At 43.5% G+C, this 20,320-nt stretch overlaps 1 protein-coding gene across 4 annotated transcripts; it reads left to right on the forward strand.

Moving 5' to 3' along the window:
• The first annotated feature begins 221 nt into the window (after positions 1 to 221).
• On the forward strand, positions 222 to 20,310 carry NUDT7 (nudix hydrolase 7). Of its 4 annotated transcripts, XM_004087448.3 has the most exons (5): positions 222 to 341; positions 3,154 to 3,307; positions 13,848 to 14,006; positions 14,524 to 14,617; positions 19,635 to 19,705. In XM_004087448.3, exons 1-5 carry the CDS (start codon positions 307 to 309, stop codon positions 19,703 to 19,705), a joined length of 513 nt encoding a protein of 170 aa, XP_004087496.1. In that variant the 5' UTR covers positions 222 to 306. The 4 variants fall into 4 exon arrangements, with proteins under 4 accessions (XP_004087496.1, XP_003260028.2, XP_003260027.2 ...); XM_003259980.4 differs by lacking the exon at positions 14,524 to 14,617 and having other exon boundaries at positions 19,635 to 20,310; XM_004087449.3 differs by lacking the exons at positions 13,848 to 14,006; positions 14,524 to 14,617 and adding an exon at positions 13,414 to 13,531 and having other exon boundaries at positions 224 to 341; positions 19,639 to 20,310.
• The last annotated feature ends 10 nt before the right edge of the window (positions 20,311 to 20,320 follow it).

Consider the following 20,320-nt stretch of genomic DNA (forward strand, 5'->3'; position numbering starts at 1 on the left):
AGGAGCCGGGCAGAAACTGCTTTGCGCAACCAGGGAGACCCAGCCCTAAGCCCCGCCCTGCGCCTCTCCCCACCTCTAGTCCCGCCTCTGGCTATAAGCCCCGCCCCGCCCCGATCCCTGCCGCCGACCCCAGATCTGGCACCGCCCCGCCCCCTGTCTCCGCCCTAGACCCCACCCCGCCTCCTGTTCTAAGCCCCTCCCCTCTCCCGGCTTTAGGCCGCTCCCAAGCCCAGAGCTGCTCTGCGCAAGCGCGACCGAACGAGCCGCTCCAAGGAGTCCGCCCGCAAACAAGCATTCCCCAGGGCAATGTCACGACCTGGTCTTCCCCAGGAGCCAGTCAGGTAAAGGCTTTCCGGGCCCTGGCACCCCGAGCTTGGTCAGGCCCGTCCTTGATCGCAGCGGAGGCCACCGGGGCCTTTTGGCCCGGACTGATTTTGCAGCTCCCGCCAGTCCACCTGCGAGCGCCGGATGGGAGCACTCGCCTCCAACAACCCGCAGGGTCCCCGAACCTTTGCACTGCTCTGGCCAGGAACAGAGCCGGCTTAAGCCACTATTGTTTACATACACGCTGCTCCCTTTCCCAGCCAGCTTGGCTGTTCTGCAATCCGCGTCTCCAGAGTTGGACCCCATGACCCCCGACGGTGGCACAGCCCCGCAGCAGGCAGCCCCGGATTCACGTCTCCCAGTGGCTACTTTCAGTTGTGACCTTGGGTCTGTCAGTTTCGTAAGCTCTCTGAGACTGGAGGTGACCCTGTGATCACTTGCCGGGCTGTTGTGAGGATAAAATGAGAAACGTGCAAAGTGAGACCATGCTCAGAACGGGGTGGCTGCTACTGCTGTTGATATCTTGGTGATTATTCCAGCGGCCAGTCTCTAAAGTGGACAGATAATGTTTTTGCAGCCTTTTACTTTGCCTGGTTTCTCTGGTCAGTTCTGCGGTTTCTGGGTGGTTAAAAGCCACCAGCCCACAGTTTCCTTTTCTGGAGGCGGGCCTGAATGCATCAGATGCACTGTGCAATCCCCGTGCCAGCACTCACTGATTCTTTCCAGGCCATTTGGTCGTTGAAATACACTGCTGTTACCCAACCACACCTGGTGAGCACCCAGCCATCTAGAAAGAGGCAAAAAATAGCAAAATACCTCCTGCAAACAACTGCTTATCTAATGATGGGGTGATTTATGACAGTGGTTACCATTCACTGAGCACCAGCTGTGTGCCAGCCACAGTATATGAACTGCATCATTTAATCTTCATAAATATCCTCAAGCCTGACACAAATGAAGATTTTCATCTCAGAGAAGTCATTCGTATACACTTTTGTTTGGTTTTTTTTGAGACAGAGTCTCACTCTGCTGCCCAGGCTACAGTGCAGTAGGCAATCTCGGCTCACTGCAGCCTCTGCCTCCTGGGTTCAAGCGATTCTCCTGCCTCAGCCTCCTGAGTAGCTGGGATGACAGGCATGTGCCACGATGCCTGGCTAATTTTTGTATGTTTAGTAGAGGCGGGGTTTTACCATGTTGGCCAGGCTGGTCTCGAACTCCTGACTTCAAGTGATTCACCTGCCTCAGCCTCCCCAAGTGCTGGGATTATAGGCATGAACCACTGTACCAGGCCTCCTATACACATTTGAAGCCAATTCTGGATATCTTAAACATATGATTCTGCCCACTATGCAAAACTGCCTTCCCACAGAAAAAGTAAAATCAACTGTTCCTTTTCTAGGGCTGCCATAGCAAAGTACCACACACTGGGTGGTTTAAAACAATAGAAATGGTCTCTCATGGCTTTGAAGGCTGGAAGTCCAAAATCAAGCTATCAGCAGGGCCACACTCCCTTAGAAGGCTCTGGGGGTGACCTTTCCTTGCCTCTTCCAGTTTCTGGTGGTTTCTGGCATTCCTTGGCTCACAACAGCATCACTTCAACCTCTGCCACCATCTTCACATGGTCTTCTTCCCTGTGTGCATCTCTCCATGTTTTTTCTTCTTCTGTTTTTTATTTTATTTTTGAGTCGGGTCTCACTCTGTCACCCAGGCTGGAGTGCAGTGGTGCAATCATGGCTCACTGCAGCCTTGAACTCTGGAGCTCAAGTGATCCTCCCACTTCCGCCTTCCAAGTAGCTGGGAATACAGTTGCATGCCCCATGCCTAAGCTAATTTATGTTTTATTGTTTTTTCTTTTGTAGAGACAGGGTCTTGCTATGTTGACCAGGCTGGTTTCAAACTCCTGGGCCAAGCAATTCTCCCTCCTCAACCTCCCAGTGTTGGGATTACAGGTGTGAGCCACTGCACTCGGCTCGTTTCTGCTTCTTATCAGGACAACAGTCGTTGCATTTAGAGCTCACTTTAATTACATCTAAAAAGATCCTATTTCTGAATAAAGTCACACTCTGAAGTTTGGGGTAGACATGAACTTCAGGGGTGAGGGGATACTGTTCAACCCACTATACAAACTAGCAGCAAAACACACCTGTCAAAAGGACCAAAACAAGTCCACATAGGAAGGGCACCATTTGTGGTTTTAAATCCAAATACTTGCATATTATTGGGAAATTGTTCTCAAAATGTGTTCCCCTGTCCATAGCGTCAGTAACGCTGTCATGTGAGAGTTTGATACCAATGTTAATTCTCAGGCCCTCCACCAGAGTTACTGAGTCACAGTCTCGGACTGAACCTAGCAGTCTGTGTGACAGCCAGCCCTCCAGGTGATTCTGTTGCTGCTAAAGTTTGGGAACCACTATTATAAGCAGTTGAAGACATAAGAGTTTGAGAACATAAGAGCCAGCTTAACAGAAGATAGTCTTCTAATCTTCTAACCTTAACAATGACTTTTTCATCAAACCTGTCTTCTCTGAATATAATTATGGGTTTCAAAATTCAACTATTGCATTATTGAAAAACATTTTACCATACTTTATGTTTCAAAGAGAACCTGTGTACTAAACTGTATGCTTAGAAGGTTTTTTGTCATTTTCATCTTTCGAACAACCATGCAATTTAGATGCTATCATTTCTGTTGTGTTATTGAAAAATACACAGAGAGTCAGAAATGGCAAACTCCTAAATACACAACACAGCAGAAACAGAGGCAGGACTATAAGCTTTTTAACGTAACTCAGCTTACTAAAATGTCTGTCTGGTTTGTTTTTATTTTAGAAACAGTTTGCTAGATGATGCTAAGGCCCGCTTAAGAAAGTATGATATTGGAGGCAAATATTCTCATTTGCCATATAACAAATACTCCGTCCTTTTGCCATTGGTGGCTAAAGAAGGAAAACTCCATTTGTTGTTCACCGTCCGGTCAGAGAAGGTAGGTGGACAAAAAATTTCCTGCCCTTAAACCTCAGGACATCAGAAAACCTCACTAGATTTTGTCACTTCCACACACTTTGATGCCACAGTTCTCAAAAGGGCTTTCAAAATTGTGATGTTAGAGGCATACAACCACAAGCCACAGGATAACATGGTGTTTCTTGGAGAAAGTTTAACAAGAAGATGAAGGAATTTAGCTAACAAGCAGTTTAAAACGCTTTCAGACTAGGGTTACCTAACCTTGGTGCTATTGGCATTCGGGGCTGAATAATTCTTTGGTGTGGAGGCTGTCCTGTATAATGTGGTGTGTTTACCATCATCCTTGGCCTCTACCCACCAGATGTCAGTAGCACACACAAACACAAGCTCACCCACACCTTTGTCCCTTTGTCCAGTATGCCAGTAGCACACACACCACAAATGTCTTCAGAATTGCCTACTGTCCTGGCAGGATTGGGGGTGCCAAATTGCCCCCACCAAGGGCCACTGTTTTAGACTATCCCACCCCTAGTATACTGTGAAAATACTAGAGCACAGAAGTTAACATCCTAGGCTCTAAAGCTAGCTGTCCATGTTGAATCCAGGCTCTGTCCTTGCCAGCTGTGACTTTGGCCTCGTTACTTACCCTCTCTATACTTCAGTCTTTTCACTGGTAAAATGAGGACAGAATATTAGTAACTGCTTCATACAGCTGCTATGAGCACTTCACAGGGTAACAAATGTAAAGCACCTATATAACCCTGGTATTTGGCAAGCAAGAATTCAGTAAGTTTTGGCTGTCATCATTAGTGTCAAGTGACCTGTCAGACATGACCTGAAGTTTTAAGATAAATGATGTCACTTTAAAGAAATATGGGCTGGAAATGGAGTTTCTGGCTCACCTCTTGTATTGGTCCATTCTTGCATTGCTGTAATGAAATACCTGAGGCTGGGCGTGGTGGCTCACGCCTGTAATTCCAGCACTTTGAGAGGCTGAGGTGGGAGGATCATGAGGTCAGTAGTTTGAGACCAGCCTGACCAACATGGTGAAACCCCATCTCCACTAAAAATACAAAAGAATTAGCCAGGCGTGGTGGTATGCACCTGTAATCCCAGCTACTCAGGAGGCTGAGGCAGGAGAAACACTTGAAACCAGGAGGCGGAGGTTGCAGTGAGCCGAGATTGTGCCACTGCACTCCAGCCTGAGCGACAGCGAGACAATGTCTCAAAAAAAAAGAAAGAAAGAAAGAAAGAAAAAGAAATATCTGAGACTGGGTAATTTATAAAGAAAAGAGGTTCCACTGGCCCATGGTTCTGCAGGCTGTACAAGAAGCATGACACAGGCATCTGCTCAGTTTCTGGAAAGACCAGGGAGTTTACCATGATGGCAGATGGCAGAGGGGGAGCAGGAGCAAGGGATAGAGCAGGGAAATGCCCCACGCTTTTAAATGGCTCCGGATCTCATGAGAACTCACTCACCATCATAGGGACAGTGCCAAGATGATGGTGCTAAACCATGCATGAGAAATCTGCCCCCATGATCCAGTCACCTCCCACCAGGCCCCACCTCCAACACTGGGGACTCTAATTCAACATGAGATTTGGGCAAGGACGAATATCGAAACTCTATCACCCCCGCACCCGTGAGCACAGTCACTTTCCCTTGCTGTGGGGAACTTCCAAGGAAAAGCTGGTGAAGCAGTCATTTTAAGGTTATCCAAGTACAAAAAGAAAATAAGCCATATTAACAGGCTTTTTAAGCAGAATAATGAATGGTATTTTGTTTAAAAAAAATGCCGAGGAATCAGCTGGAGTTTTGTGGACGTGGCAGTAGACTTGTGTGCATTGTGTTCTGTCTGAGCCAGGCAGAAATGCCGTGAACTCAGGACATGATAGAAATCCAGGTTCCAAGGGGAAATACTTAAATGGAAACCAGGGGACCAGTGTCTGTTCCCACCTCTGCCAATAAGCACAGGAGAAGCACTTACATATATTTTTTTAAATTATCAGATATGGCCGTGTGCGGTGGCTCACGCCTGTAATCCCAGCACTTTGGGAGGCTGAGGTAGGCGGATCACCTGAGGTCAGGAGTTCAAGACCAGTCTGGCCAACACGGCGAAACCCTGTCTCTACTAAAAATACAAAAAATTAGCCAGGCGTGGTGGTGGGCGCCTGTAATCCCAGCTACTGGGGAGGCTGAGGCAGGGAGAATCACTTGAACCTGGGAGGTGGAGGTTGCATTGAGCCAAGATCGTGCCACTGCGCTCCAGCCTGGGCAACAGAGCAAGACTACATCTCAATAATGAATAAATAAAAATAAATAAATAAAAGAGAGTTGTCAAACAAACAATAATATAGGAAATCTAGACAAGCTACATACTCAACCAAGGGGGTCTCTAGTTGCTTTTGTTTCACCCAGAGCCACTTTTGCCTGTTGATTATTAAGGTAACTTTTTAAAAACTATTTAAATTTAATTCAATCTGACTGTCAACACTATCTGGCTGTAGGGGTGAGAAATTCCCTCTGGAGCTGGACTGGAGCTCTGTCCCTCACACAATCAGGGGGCTGGTAGGAGATTTCCCCCCAGTGGATGGGGAAGGCGGGGCAAGAAGTGGGTTAACCCTTCTCAAATGTGCGATCTCCCACTAGCTCTGGAACCTTGAACAAGTTTATTTTTCTTTTTTTCTTTTTTTGAGAAGGAATCTCTCTCTGTAGCCCAGGCTGGAGTGCAGTGGCATGATCTCAGCTCACTGCAACCTCCGCCTCTTGGGTTCAAACAATTCTCCCGCCTCAGCTTCCCAATTAGCTGGGATTACAGATGGGCACCACCACACCTGGCTTATTTTTGTATTTTTAGTAGAGATGGAGTTTCACCACGTTGGTTGTGATCTTGAGCTCCTGACCTCAGGGGATCTGCCCACCTTGGCCTCCCAAACTGCTGGGATGACAAGCGTGAGCCACCACGCCCAGCCTGCAAAGTTCTTAAATCTCTTAATCGCCTCAGTTTTCTCATCCCTAAAATGGGCTGAAAACAGCGCCTCATATGCAGGGTTGTTCTGAGCCTGAAAGAGATCGGTAAAACGCCCAGCACGGCTGCTGGCATGCCATAGTGCTGCATGCTGTTGGATGCTACCTATGTTTTCGTTATCTCTTTGTCCGGGTCCACCTTGGATAACGGACTCCTCTCAGAACCCTAGATCCCTGGTGTCAGCAAAGAGCTGGCAAACCCCTTTCTCCATTGCACACCTAGGCACAGCCCTTCAGGCCTTCAAAGCCACCCACTTTATAGTTTTCAGGAATTAGCTACTCTGCATCACTGGTCCTGCTCTTCTCCCCCACACCCTTGACCTCGCATCCCTGCTCTGTCCCCTCTTCTACCCTCCTCCACCCTCGTCCCTGCACCCCATTCTCTGGGACTGGAAGTAGGCAAGAGAAAATTCAAGAACAAAGCAAAGATTGAAGTCTTAGGAAATTATGCTGCAGCTTTACTTGGCCTCTGAGTAGCATTTCAGAAGGTTTTATTGAATAAAAAATGTATACTATTTATCAAAAAAATAACTGATAGCTTTTGTGCTTACAGCCCTTTGCAGTGCTAATAGTTTTTGATTAGTCAGTTTTAGAAATGTGCCTATTTTCTTCAAAACAGCATAATATTTTCTTTTTTAAAAACAAAATTAGATAAACTTGTAGAGATTTATCCTGTACAATATAATGTTTTGAAGTATATATTCACTGTGGAATGACTAAATCTGGCTAATTAATGTACTACCTCACATAGTAACATATTACTTCACATAGTAACATATCACCACACACAATCCCTCACATAGTAACATATTACTATACATATTACCTCACATAGTAACATATCACCATATACATCATATAGTAACATGTCATCATACATATTTCCTTCAAAATAGCGTATTTTCTTTAAAAAAAAAAATTTAGGCTGGGCATGGTGGCTCACACCTGTAATCCCAGCATTTTGAGAGGCCAAGGTGTGGGGATCACCTGAGGTCAGGAGTTCGAGACCAGCCTCGTCAACATGGTGAAGCCCTGTCTCTACTAAAAATGCAAAATTAGCTGGGTGTGGTTGTGCACACCTGTAGTCCCAGCTACTCAGGAGGCTGAGGCAGGAGAATCACTTGAACCTAGGAGGCTGAGGTTGCAGTGAGCCGAGATTATGCCACTGCACTCCAGCCTGGGCGACAGAGCGAGACTCTATCTCAATATATAAATAAATAAATAAAATTTAAATCGACAGATAAAATTGTATAGATTTATCCTGTACAACATGATGTTTTGAAGTGTATATTCACTGTGGAATGACTACATCTAGCTAATCAATGTACTACCTCACGTAGTAACATATTACTATGCATATTACATCACATAGTAACATATCACCGGACATATTACCTCACATAGTAACATATCACCACACACACTACCTCACATACTAACATATTAACACACATATGGTAACATATCACCACACATAACATACTATCTCTCATAGTCATCATCTTTGTGATGAGAACACTTTATATCCACTCAGCAATTTTCAAGAATACAGTATGTTAACTATAGTCACCATAGTATACAATACATCTCTTGAATTTATTCCTTCTGACTGGCTGAAACTTTTATCTTTTGACCAACATCTCCCCATCCTCCCCCCAAGCCACCTCAGCACCTGGTAACCACCATTCTACTCTCTAGTTCTATGAGACCGACTTTTTAATACTCCGCATATGAATGAGATCATGTGGCATTTGTCTTTCTGTGACTGGCTTATTTTACATAACATAATTTCCTCCAGGTTCATCCATGTTGTCACAAATGACTGGATTTCCTTCTTTTTTATGACTGAATAATATTCTTCTCTGTATGTACATTTTCTTCACTCACTTGTTGATGGACACTCAGGTTGATTCCATGTCTTGGCCATTGTGAACAATGCTGCAGTGAACATGGGTGTGCAGATACCTCTTTGATATACTGATTTCATTTCCTTTGGATATATAAGCAGTAGTGGGATTGCTGGATCATATGGCAATTCTGTTTTTAATTTTTTGAGAAACCTCCATACTGTTTTCCAGAATGATTGTGCTAACTTACATTCCCACCAACAGTGTGTGATAGTTCCCTTTTTTCCATATCCTCCACAACACTTACCTTTTGTTTTTCAGGTAATGGCCATTCTAAAAGGTGTGAGGTAATGTCTCTCTGTGGTTTTAATTTGAAATTTCCTGGTGATAGTGATGTTAAGCGTTTTTTTCATATACCTTTTGAGAAATGTCTATTTAGGTCCTTTGTCCATTTTTTAATTGTTTTTTTTTGTTTGTTTTTTGTTTTTTTTGGACTGAGTCTCACTCTGTAGCCCAGGCTGGAGTGCAGTGGCGCAGTCTTGGCTCACTGCAAGCTCCGCCTCCCAGGTTCATGCCATTCCCCTGCCCCAGCCTCCCGAGTAGCTAGGACTCCAGGCGCCCGCCACCGCGCCTGGCTAATTTTTTGTATATTTAGTAGAGACGGGGTTTCACCACGTTAGCCAGGATGGTCTCGATCTCCTGACTTTGTGATCCGCCCGCCTCGGCCTCCAAAAGTGCTGAGATTACAGGCGTGAGCCACTGTGCCTGGCCTTAATTGTTTTTTTTTAATTATTGATATTGAGTTGAGTTCCTTATATATTTTGGATACTAGCCCCTTTTTAGATGTATGGTTTGCAAATATTTTCTCCCATTCCACAGATTGTCTTTTCACTCTGTTGAGTGTTTCCTTAGCTGTGCAAAAGCTTTTTAGTTGATGTAACCCCATGTTTTTGTTTTTGCTTTCCTTGCCTGTGCTTTTGGGGTCATATTTTTAAAATCATTGCCCAGACCAAGGATAACATTTTCTTGAGAGTAATGTTCTCACTAATCCAAAATGGTCATTTCCAATTCCTATTACCTATTAATTGGAATAGGTGTACAAGGCAAATTGAAAAAAATTAGTATGCTGTGAGATATTTTTGAAAGCTTTCAAAACACAGTCATGTGCTGCAAAAGTGTTTTTCCATCAGTGATGGACCATATACACAATGGCGGCCCCATTAGATTATTACGGAGCTGAAAATTCCTATCACCAACTGACATTGTAGCAGTCATAATGTCACAGCACAATACATTACTCACATGTTTGTGGTGATGCTGGTGTAAACAAACCTACTGTGTTGCCAGTGGTCTAAAAGTGTAGCACATACAATTATGCACAATATATAATACTTGATAATAAATGACATTTCTGGTTTATGTAATTTACTACGCTATTCTTTTAAATAATTATTTTAGAGTATTCTTCTTCTACTTATTTTTTAAAAATAACTATAAAGCAGCCTCACTAAGGTCCCTCAGGAGGTATTCCAAAAAACACAGGCATTGTTGTTGTAGGAGATGAGAGCTCCGTGTATGTTATTGTGGCCCCTGAAAACCTTCCAGTGGGACAAGAGGTAGAGGTAGAAGGCAGTGATATTGATGATTCTGTGTGTTGTATCTTAGTTTTTAGCCAGAAAGTTTAAAAAGAAAAAAAAATCCTTAAAAATAGAAAAAAGCTTCTACAATAAGATTATAATGAAAATGAAAATATTTTGTATAGCTGTGTAATGTGTTTGTGTTTTAAGCTAAGTGTCATTACAAAAGAGTCAAAAAATTAAAAATTAAAAAGTTTAGAAAGTAAGAAGTAATAGTAAGCTATGGTTAATTTATTATTTAAAAAAGAAGAAGGCCGGGGGGTGGTGGCTCATACCTGTAATCCCAGCACTTTGGGAGGCCAAGGTGGAGGGAACCATCTGAGGTCAGGAGTTTGAGACCAGCCTGGCCAACATGGCAAAACCTCGTCTCTACTAAAAATACAAAAATTAGCCAGGCATGCTGGCGGGTGCCATAATTCCAGTTACTTGGGAGGCTGAGGCAGGAGAATCACTTAAACTCAGGAGGCAGAGGCTGCAGGGAGCTGAGATCCCATCACTGCACTCCAGCCTGGTCAACAGAGTGAGAACACGTCTCAAAAAAAGAAAAAGAAAGAAAAGAAAAATATTTTTATAAACCTACTATAGCCTAAGTGTCTAGTGTTTATGAAGTCTAGAGCAGTGTTTAATGTCCTAGGCCTTCACATTCACTCACCACCCACTCACTCACTGACTCACGCAAAGCAGCTTTCAGTCCTGCAAGCTCCATTTATGGTAAATGCCCCATACTGTTGAGCCATTTTTGATCTTTTATACCATATTTTTACTGTACCTTTTCCGTGTTTAGATGCACCAATACTTACCATTATGTTACTATTGCCTGCAATATCCAGGACATTAAAATGGTATACAGGTTGTAGCCCAGAAGCACTAGCTACACCAAATAGCCTAGGTTTGTAGTAGTCTATATCATCCAGGTTTGTGCAAGTGCACCCCGTGTTGTTTACACAATGATGAAATCGCCTAACGCATTTTTCAGAATGTGTCCCTGTTGTTGAGGAACACATGACTGTACATTTGAAACAGACATCACATCAGGTCTGTGTTTCTGTCAAGCCTGATGACTGCTTGGAGGTGCCTCTGTCCCTGGCTGCCTTGGAGTTGAACATTCTAACAATAAAGCACTTTTTCAGAGTTGCTGTAACGTTAGGTGTATTTCTTATGCATTTGGTGAGACATATTTGCAGTGGGTGGTGAGTGTTCAAGACAGTAGAAATGTGTCCATCAGCCTTCTTTTCACCTGTTCTCACAACTGTAATTGATGTGAAGATGTCTAAGGATTTAGCTATGGCAGCAGTTTCTGCAGTGTTCCTGATTTATCAGCACAGAAGGACTTAAAAAAATTTTTTTCAGGCTTGCCCAAATGAGGCTGTAGACTATAAAATGGCAAAAAGTTTATCATGGCATTGTCTTAGTCCTCTCAAGCTGCTATAACAAAACACCTTAGACTGGGTGGCTTATAAACAACAGATATTAATTCTCACAGTTCTGGAGGCTGGGAAGTCCAAGATCAAGCTGCCAGAAGATTTGGTGTCTGGTGAGGGTCCTGCTTCAGTTCATAGATAGTCATCCTTTCGGTGTCCTTACAGGGAAAGGGGCAAAGGGTCTGTTTTGGGCCTCTTTTATAAGGGCATTCATCTCACTGATGAGGGCTCTGCCCCCATTACCTAATCACCTCCCAAAGGTCCCACCTCCTAATACCATCACCTTAGGGGTGAGGATTTCAACATATGGATTCTTGGGAGAATAAACAATCGGGCCATTGCAGGCATCTAGTTTCTCCTTACATAGATACATTGGCCTAGGTGCTAAAAATGGCAACATGATCTCTTGATTGAGCGTCTCAATGTCCAGGACTGACCTTACGAGTTCTCATTAGTAAATACTTAACGTGGCCAAGCACCATTCCCGTGCATCCGCTCCATCCTCATGGAACAATCTTCACAGCTCTCTGAGGAGCACACTGCCATTACCTCATTGCACACAGTTGGAAAGAAGCAGACCCAGGACTCTTGCTGAGCCTGAGGGCTCCTTGACAATTCGGGAGAGAAAAGATAATGGGTACTAGGCACAAGTGGGCATAAAGGAAATTGAGGTCACTTTGCTGAGATATTTGGCCCTGCAGAAGAGAGAATAGTGGAGGGTTTGTGCCTCTCCACTTCCGCCCAAGATATGAGAGAAATAATTTTAAAGACAGAGATAAGAAAGGGGGTAATTTTAGGATGCTATAAATAGAGACACTGTCAGTTCTCCTAAAGGCAGGAAGGAATGGAATCAAGGAAAGGGGCAATGCGGGGAAAGAGGAGACCTCTATTCCTTTACCAACACACACAAAGATACACATAGATGCCAACACAATGCTAATAGCTCCAGGGCCCATATTTTCTGTGTCTTACTAAACTTTTGATAAATGTATGTTGTACTGATTAAAAACACAGGCTCTTAAATTAAACATTGGTTTATATTCCAGCTCAGTGAGTGAACATGGTCAGGTTATTTAACCTTTGTGAGCCTAAGTTCCCTTGTCTGAAAGTGGAAATAATAATAGTATAAGAGTAGCTTATGGCCGGGCACGGTGGCTCACGCCTGTAATGCCAGCACTTTGGGAGGCTGAGGAGGGCAGATCACGAGGTCAGGAGATCGAGACCAGTCTGGCTAACATGGTGAAACCCTGTCTCTACTAAAAATACAAAAAATTAGCCAGGCATGGTGGTGGGTGCCTGTAGTCCCAGCTACTTGGGAGGCCGAGGCAGGAGAATGGTGTGAACCCAGGAGGCAAAGCTTGCGGTGAGCCGAGTTCACACAACTGCACTCCAGCCTGGGACACAGAGCAAGACTCCATCTCAAAAAAGAAAAGAGTAGCTTACCTGCCCATCAATGCATGAGCAGATAAACAAACTGTGATCTATACATACAATAGAATACTATTCAGCCATAAAAAAGGAAGTACCAATACATGATGGAACATGAAGAACCTCAAAAACACATGTGAAGGGAAAAATGCCAGACACAAAAGTCGATACTAGGTAAATCCACAGAGACAGAAAGCAGGGACAGAGGGAGAAGGAAATGAGAATCAACTGTTGTATGGGGTTTCCTGCTGGGATGATGAAAATATTCTGGAATGAGATAGTAGGGATGATTGTACAATGCAGTAAATGTATTAAATGTCTCTGCTTTTTTTCACTTTAAAATGGTTACTATTATGTGAATTTCACCTTGTTCAAAAATTAGTAGCTTATAGGACTGTTCTGAGGACCCAGTAAGAAAAATCTTTATGAAACAACATGCCCAGAATATGATAAGCAGCCAATAAAGGACTCAACAAAATTATCTGTTGATAATATTGCCCCTTATATTATTCTTTCAGCTTTTTTCCCCTAGCAATGTCAATCTATTTGTGTGTGTGTGATATGGTTTGGATCCTGTCCCCACCCAAATCTCATATTCAGTTGTAATCCCCAGTATTGGACGTGGGGCCTAGTGGGAGGTGATTTGATCATGTGGGCGGATTTCCCCCTTGGTACTGTCATCACAATAGTGAGTGAGTTCTCATGAGATATGGCTGTTTAAAGTGTGTGGCACCTCCGCTTCCTGTCTCTTCCTCCCGCTCCAGCCATGTGAAGTGCTTGCTCCTCCTTTACCTTCTGCCATGATTGTAAGTTTCCTGAGGTCTCCCCAGAAGCAGAGCAGATGCCAGCATCATGCTCCCTGTACAGCCTGCGGGACTATGAGCCAACTAAACCTCTTTTCTTTATAAATTACCGAGTCTCAGTTATTTATTTATAGCAGTGCAAGAACAGACTAATACAGTGTGTGGTATCTTTTGGGGACAAATAGAATAAAAGTTAGCAGTGAGAAAAATTTTCAAGGTTTATTTCTTAAAAAGGATTCAAGAAAACACATTTTTGGGCAGTAGGGGTCTTGATACCACCACCTGGGTAGGAATGGTCTCTGGTACAAAATAGAAGTTCAGTAAGTATTTGTTGAATGCATAAATAGTTCCAAAATTAGAATCCCACATTGTAGCACTGTTCTTTCTATGTCCAGCTAAGAAGGGCCCCTGGAGAAGTTTGCTTCCCTGGAGGTAAGCGTGACCCTACAGACATGGATGATGCAGCCACGGCTCTCCGGGAAGCCCAGGAGGAAGTGGGGCTCCATCCTCATCAAGTGGAAGTTGTCTGCTGCCTGATGCCATGTCTTATTGATGTAAGGGTTTCCTCAGACACTCATGAGCACCGTCCCCACCCCCAGGTGGATCTACTGTTCTCAGGATTCCACATTTTCCAAACATATCCCCAAAGAGTACCGTACATAAAGTCAAGAGAACAGGTTCTCCTACAGACATTGCCCCTCATGAGCCAAGTGGCTGTGGGCAACCCCTTTTGCCTCTCCGGACCCCTCTTTCCCCATCCAGAAATAAAAAGGTTGAACTCCCATCAGTGGATTTCAAACTGGGTGCCATAGAACCCTAGAGAGATGCTTCAGAATTATTAACATTCAGTTCACATTTATTTTTCTCCAGTATACATTGGTTTTGAGAGTTCAGTTGAAAAAATCACTAGGCAAGCTATTTAAAAACTATTACTATTCATAACTGCATTTGTTTTGGATCAGGATTTCCTTGATAGTATAATATATATCAAAACATTTAAAATATTTTAAAAATGAATCTTGGAGCTGATATAACCAGATCTTATTTTCTTTTTTATTTTATTTTTTATAGAGATGGGGGTCTCGCTATGTTGATGAGGCTGGTCTTGAGCTCCTGGCCTCAAGCGATCCTCCCACCTCAGCCTCCCAAAGTGCTGGGATTACAGGTGTGAACCACTGTGCTCAGCTTTAGATCTTACTTTCTATCGGTTCACCACAACAACCTCATTGTTGTACTAACTGACTTTAGAAGGGGTAAATATTGTGTTAATAAGTATGATCTTGGATAACAGCATGATTTTACCATATAAAGGTTTTAATAAAATCTTTAATTTTAATTTCAGAATAGCTGTAGACTGATGGAAAAGTCGTGAAGATAGTACAGAGAGTTCTTATGTACCACAGACCTAGTTTCCCCATGGTTGACATCTTACATCACTGCATACATTTGTCACAACAAAGAAACCAATGTCAGCATATTACTGTTAACTGAACTCCATGCTCTGTTTGCTTTTTACTAGTTTTTCTACGAATGTCCTCCTTTCTGTCCTGGATCTCATCTAAGATACCGTATTGTATTTTGTGGTCATGTCTCCTTAGTCCTCTGGTCTGTGATAGTTTCTCAGACTTTCTTCTTCTCATGACCCTGACAGTTTTGAGATGTAGTGGTCAGGTATTTTGTAGAATGTTCCCCAATTTTGGGTTGTCTGACATTTTTCTCATTGTTAAGCTGGGGTCATAATTTGGGAACACCACAGAGGTGAAGTGCTCTCATCACACAATATCAGAGGTAGGTATAAACTTTTAATGTGTTTTTGTTTGTTTGTTTTTGAGATAGAGTCTCGCTCTGTCGCCCAGGCTGGAGTGCAGTGGTGCAAACTCGGCTCACTGCAAGCTCCGCCTCCTGGGTTCACGCCATTCTCCTGCCTCAGCCTCCCGAGTAGCTGGGACTACAGGCGCCCGTCACCACGCCCGGCTAATTTTTTGTATTTTTAGTGGAGACGGGGTTTCACCATGTTAGTCAGGATGCTCTCGATCTCCCGACCTCGTGATCTGCCCACCTCGGCCTCCCAAAGTGCTGGGATTATAGATGTGAGCCACCACACCCGGCCTTAATGTTTTATATATTGGGCTTTCGGGTAAGTTTTTATTTCAAAAGAAAACAGTCCCACTGTTGCCTAACAGTCAGAAAACCAGTGGGTTAGATCATCCTTTATGTTCCACTTGACTGAAGTCTTGGTGGGACAGTGTTTTGAAGATCAGAGATGCTGAGACAGTGTCTGTCTTAATTGGGTCCTTTTTAAAAATAGAAAGGTCAGCACCCAAGGGTGGCTTTGTTTGCAAGAAGCTAGTGGCCACTCAAATGTTTTCTAAGTGTGTGTGTATGAAAGCGAGATAGAGACATGGGATTACACACGAAATGGGTCAATTACTTTTCCATTTGGTTTTCTAATGGGAACTCTTTTCAGTTGATTTCTGCAAATCCACCAGCATTTGGAGGATTTACTTTAGAAATCAATTAACTAATTTAGCTATACTGATTAAAGTTTCCAAAATGAGACTAACTCCGTTCCCAAGGTCCCCAGGTGCTACTGAGTTTTGCGTGTGGGTGGATAGAACTCAGCAGCATTAACAGGAAAATGTGTCTCCGGGAGATTCCTGGGGGCCAGATCCTCCTGGAAAAGGAGATTTCTAAAATGGCATGATTGAGAGATTAAACAAAGGCTTTAAAGAAAGGTCTGCTGTGTTTGGAAGCACAAGAGAGGGTTGCTTTCTTTTTTTTTGTTTTTTTTTTTTTGAGACGGAGCCTCGTTCTTTCACCCACGCCGGACTGCAGTAGAGCGCTCTCGGTTCACTGCAAGCTCCGCCTCCCGGGTTCTTGCCATTCTCCTGCCTCAGCCTCTCCGAGTAGCTGGGACTACAGGCACCCACCACCACGCCTGGCTAATTTTTTGTATTTTTAGTAGAGACGGGGTTTCACCGTGGTCTCGATCTCCAGACCTCGTGATCCGCCTGCCTCGGCCTCCCAAAGTGCTGGGATTACAAGCGTGAGCCACCGCGCCCGGCCTGTTTTTTGGCCCCTGCTAATTTTTAAAATGTATCACAAAAATGCCATTTATTGAAAAGTATAAACATAATCTAATCTGTGTGGCTGTTAACCTGGAGTGATTTTTCAACCCTGGGGAATTTGGTAATGTCTGGAGATCATAGCTGGGAGGGGGAGGGTGCTATTGGCTTTTCTCAAGTGATCTCGAGTCCCAGTGATCTCGGCTCACTGCAACCTCCACCTCCCGAGTTCAAGCAATTCTCCTGCCTCAGCCTCCAGAGTAGCTACCTATGTATGTATGCATCTATGTATGTACCTGCTACATAAACCTTCCAGGCAGGCTGTGACACCACAACCCCCACCCCAGTTTTCCCTTTTATCAGACGTTTACGTACTTCTTTTTGCAAAGGCCTCTGAAATATACCCAAGAGTATGAGCAACAGGTTTGTGGTCAAATCCAGTTTCTGCCAAGCATCAACAGGATGTGCCCTTGGGCAAGTTTCTTCACATCTCTAATTGTAGTTGTTAAGGCTTCTTCGAGATCAGATTGTTGTAAGGAATCAGAGTGTTGGGAACTAGACTAGGTGCCCATAAGTTGTGGTCACTAATGGTAGCAGCAACCACGAATATTTACTGAGCATACATTGTTGGGGCTCTGTCCAGGCCCCTTCATATTCCTCTTACAACCCCAGGGCTTCTGATAACTCACTGTTACCAGCTAGGGGGCCTGATCTAGACCCTAAGAGAGGGTTTTAGGATCTCACAGGGTAAGTCCATAAAGTGAAAGCAAGTTTATTAAAGAAGTAAAGAAAAAAAAAAAAGAATGGCTATTCCGTAACAGAGCAACAGCATGTGCTGCTGGCTGGCCATTTTTATGGTTATTTCTTGATCATATGCTAAACAAGGGGTGGGTTATTCATGAGTTTTCCAGGAAAGGGATGGGCAATTCTGAGAGGTGAGGGTTCCTTCCCTTTTTAGACCATATAGAGTAACTTCCTGACATTGCCATGGCATTTGTAATCTGTCATGGCACTGGTGGGAGTATCTTTTAACATTCTAATGCATTCTAATTATCGTATAATGAGCAGTGAGGATGACCAGAGGTTACTTTCATTGCCATCTTGGTTTTGGTGGGTTTCGACGGCCTTCTTTACTGCAAGGTCTTTATGACTTGTATCTCAGTCTCGTCTGGTGGCTAAGCATGCCCTAACCTGGGAATGCAGCCCAGTAGGTCCAAGCCTTATCTTACCCCGCCCCTATTCAAGATGGAGTTGCTCTGGTTCAAACGCCTCTGACAACACTTGGCAGCTTTCTTCTGAATACTGGTACCCTTGATACCGGAGCCGCCTTGCCATGTGTCCTGCACAGAGAGCTGGGAGTGCCTGTGAATTTACTTCTGGCAAGGCAGTCCTTAAGCAGTGACTGACTGGGGCTGGGAAGCATGAAATCCCAGCTCCCTTGTCTCCATGTGGGACAAACTGCATATTAATTTACCCTCCAGAACACCCCATGGTGCCCTTGCCAGCCTTCTTCCCTTATGAGTCTTGCTCCCCTCCTCCGCTTACCTGTTTCCCCTGGAAGCACTTTCTTAAAAAATCACTTGCATCTGAGTCCTTATCTCAGAGTCCACCTGAAAAACTCCATATTCAGGAGACTAAGCATTTCCCCAATGCCAGGCGTGGTGTTAGGTGCTGGTAGAACTTTGCCTCTGCCCTCGGGTAACTTAATGACCCCAGATTTCCTGCCCAAGGACACATGAAGTCTATGTTCCTCTTGTCTCCTCCTGCTAAATGTTGACTTTCACCATTATTTTGGTTAGTGGTCTGAGTTGTCTCTGTTCCTAAATGTGCTTTCCTGTCTTTGGCTGTCCCTCAGAACATTCTGTAGGCCGGATAGGTCCCAGCCTCACCATGTGTCCACCTCTCTGGCTTTTTCCACCCCCTTTCTCTTGGGATGTTCCAGGAATTCCAATTCTTCTCACTTTCTAATACAAAGTCAGGCAGCTCTTACCAGTTCCCACATCCTCAGCCCCAGGCCTCCCTCTCAGGGTTTCCAGTATAACAAAACAGTCTTTCATTTGACAGCACTCAGGTTCATTTGCTTTTTTATTTTTATTTATTTATTTTTATTTTTGAGACCAGGCCTTGCTCTGTCACCCAGGCTGGAGTGCAGTGGCATGATCTCGGCTCACTGCAATCTCCACCTCCCGAGTTCAAGCAATTCTCCTGCCTCAGCCTCCTGAGTAGCTGGGATTACAGGCACGCACCACCACACCCAGCTAATCTGTGTATTTTTAGTAGAAATGGGATTTCATCATGTTGGCTAGGCTGGTCTCAAACTCCTGACCTCAGGTGGTCCGCCCACCTCGATGTCCCAAAGTGCTGGGATTACAGGCGTGAGCCACCGCACCTGGCCACTCATGTTCATTTGCAAGCAGTTGTGGTTGTAAATAGAAATCCCTCTCCCATGTAATATAAATGTGTGTTATATAAAGTAGTTCACATATAGTTATATATGACACATAATTATATATATATGTTTGTATGTACTATGAATTTTATCCATAAATGGGAATATATCATAACTAGTATTATATCACTTTTCTGTTCAAAAGTATATCACATTTTTTTCTTTACTGAGAAGGAAAGATGTCTATCCCATTCTTTTTAAAGGCTACATAGTATCCTATTTTATGGATATAACCCCAATTTATATAACTTAAATGCCTATAAATTGAAGAGTGATAACTTTAGAATTTTGGGCCGTTGTTGAAACTAATGCTTCAGGTTTATACTTGTGTCTTTTCTTACTGGTAGGAATTTATCATACAGATACACACATGCAATTCCCAGGTCAAAGGGAACATGTTTTTATGATACTGCCAAATTGCCATTCCAAAAGATTGTACCACTTTATGTTCATACAAGAAATCATTTTCAGAGTCATCTCAGAGATGTCACCTCAGGCAGAGCAGGATGACTCCCATTTTAGGGGGAACATAAATTTACTTCCAGAGTAATTTCCCCTTCTCCCAAGTTCAGTGTATTTTCTTAGCTCACCTAGAAGTGGCATGATTTTAGTATTTGAAACAATATCACTTCACTTCTTAATTTGTCTGTTTTGTTTTCTGATTTTAGACAGATACAATGATAACTCCATTTGTGGGTTTAATAGACCACAACTTCCAGGCCCAGCCGAATCCTGCTGAAGTTAAGGATGTATTCCTGGTGCCTCTGGCCTATTTCCTGCATCCGCAGGTCCATGACCAGCATTATGTCACACGTCTCGGTCACCGTTTTATTAATCATATCTTTGAGTACACAAACCCTGAAGATGGTGTCACTTACCAGATCAAGGGAATGACAGCAAACCTTGCAGTGTTGGTGGCCTTTATCATTTTGGAAAAAAACCCCACCTTTGAGGTTCAATTTAATCTTAATGATGTATTATCATCCTCTGAAGAGTTATTCCTGAAGGTTCATAAAAAAGCTACAAGCAAGTTATGATTTACGAGACCAAGAGACAAAGAACTATCCACCAGGATTCTGTGTGTGCTTATTCATAGAACAACAATAATGCCAGCTGTTGGAATTTGGCAGGTGTGAATATTTTTTCTGCAGTATGTAGTTAGAATCCTTGCCTCTTTTCCAGTTGCCTTCTATTGTCTGAAAAAGTAAAAGCCATTCAAAAATGAAAAATATGTTCATAGTGTTGAATATTTTCGCCCACAATATGTTAATAATATTTTTCTGACACATATAAGAAAGAATATCTGGCACATAGTAGGCCCTTAATAAAGATTTTTTGAATATATACCCATGTG

This window comes from Nomascus leucogenys, chromosome 2 (genome assembly GCF_006542625.1).
Source record: "Nomascus leucogenys isolate Asia chromosome 2, Asia_NLE_v1, whole genome shotgun sequence".
In the NCBI taxonomy this organism is placed as follows: domain Eukaryota; kingdom Metazoa; phylum Chordata; class Mammalia; order Primates; family Hylobatidae; genus Nomascus; species Nomascus leucogenys.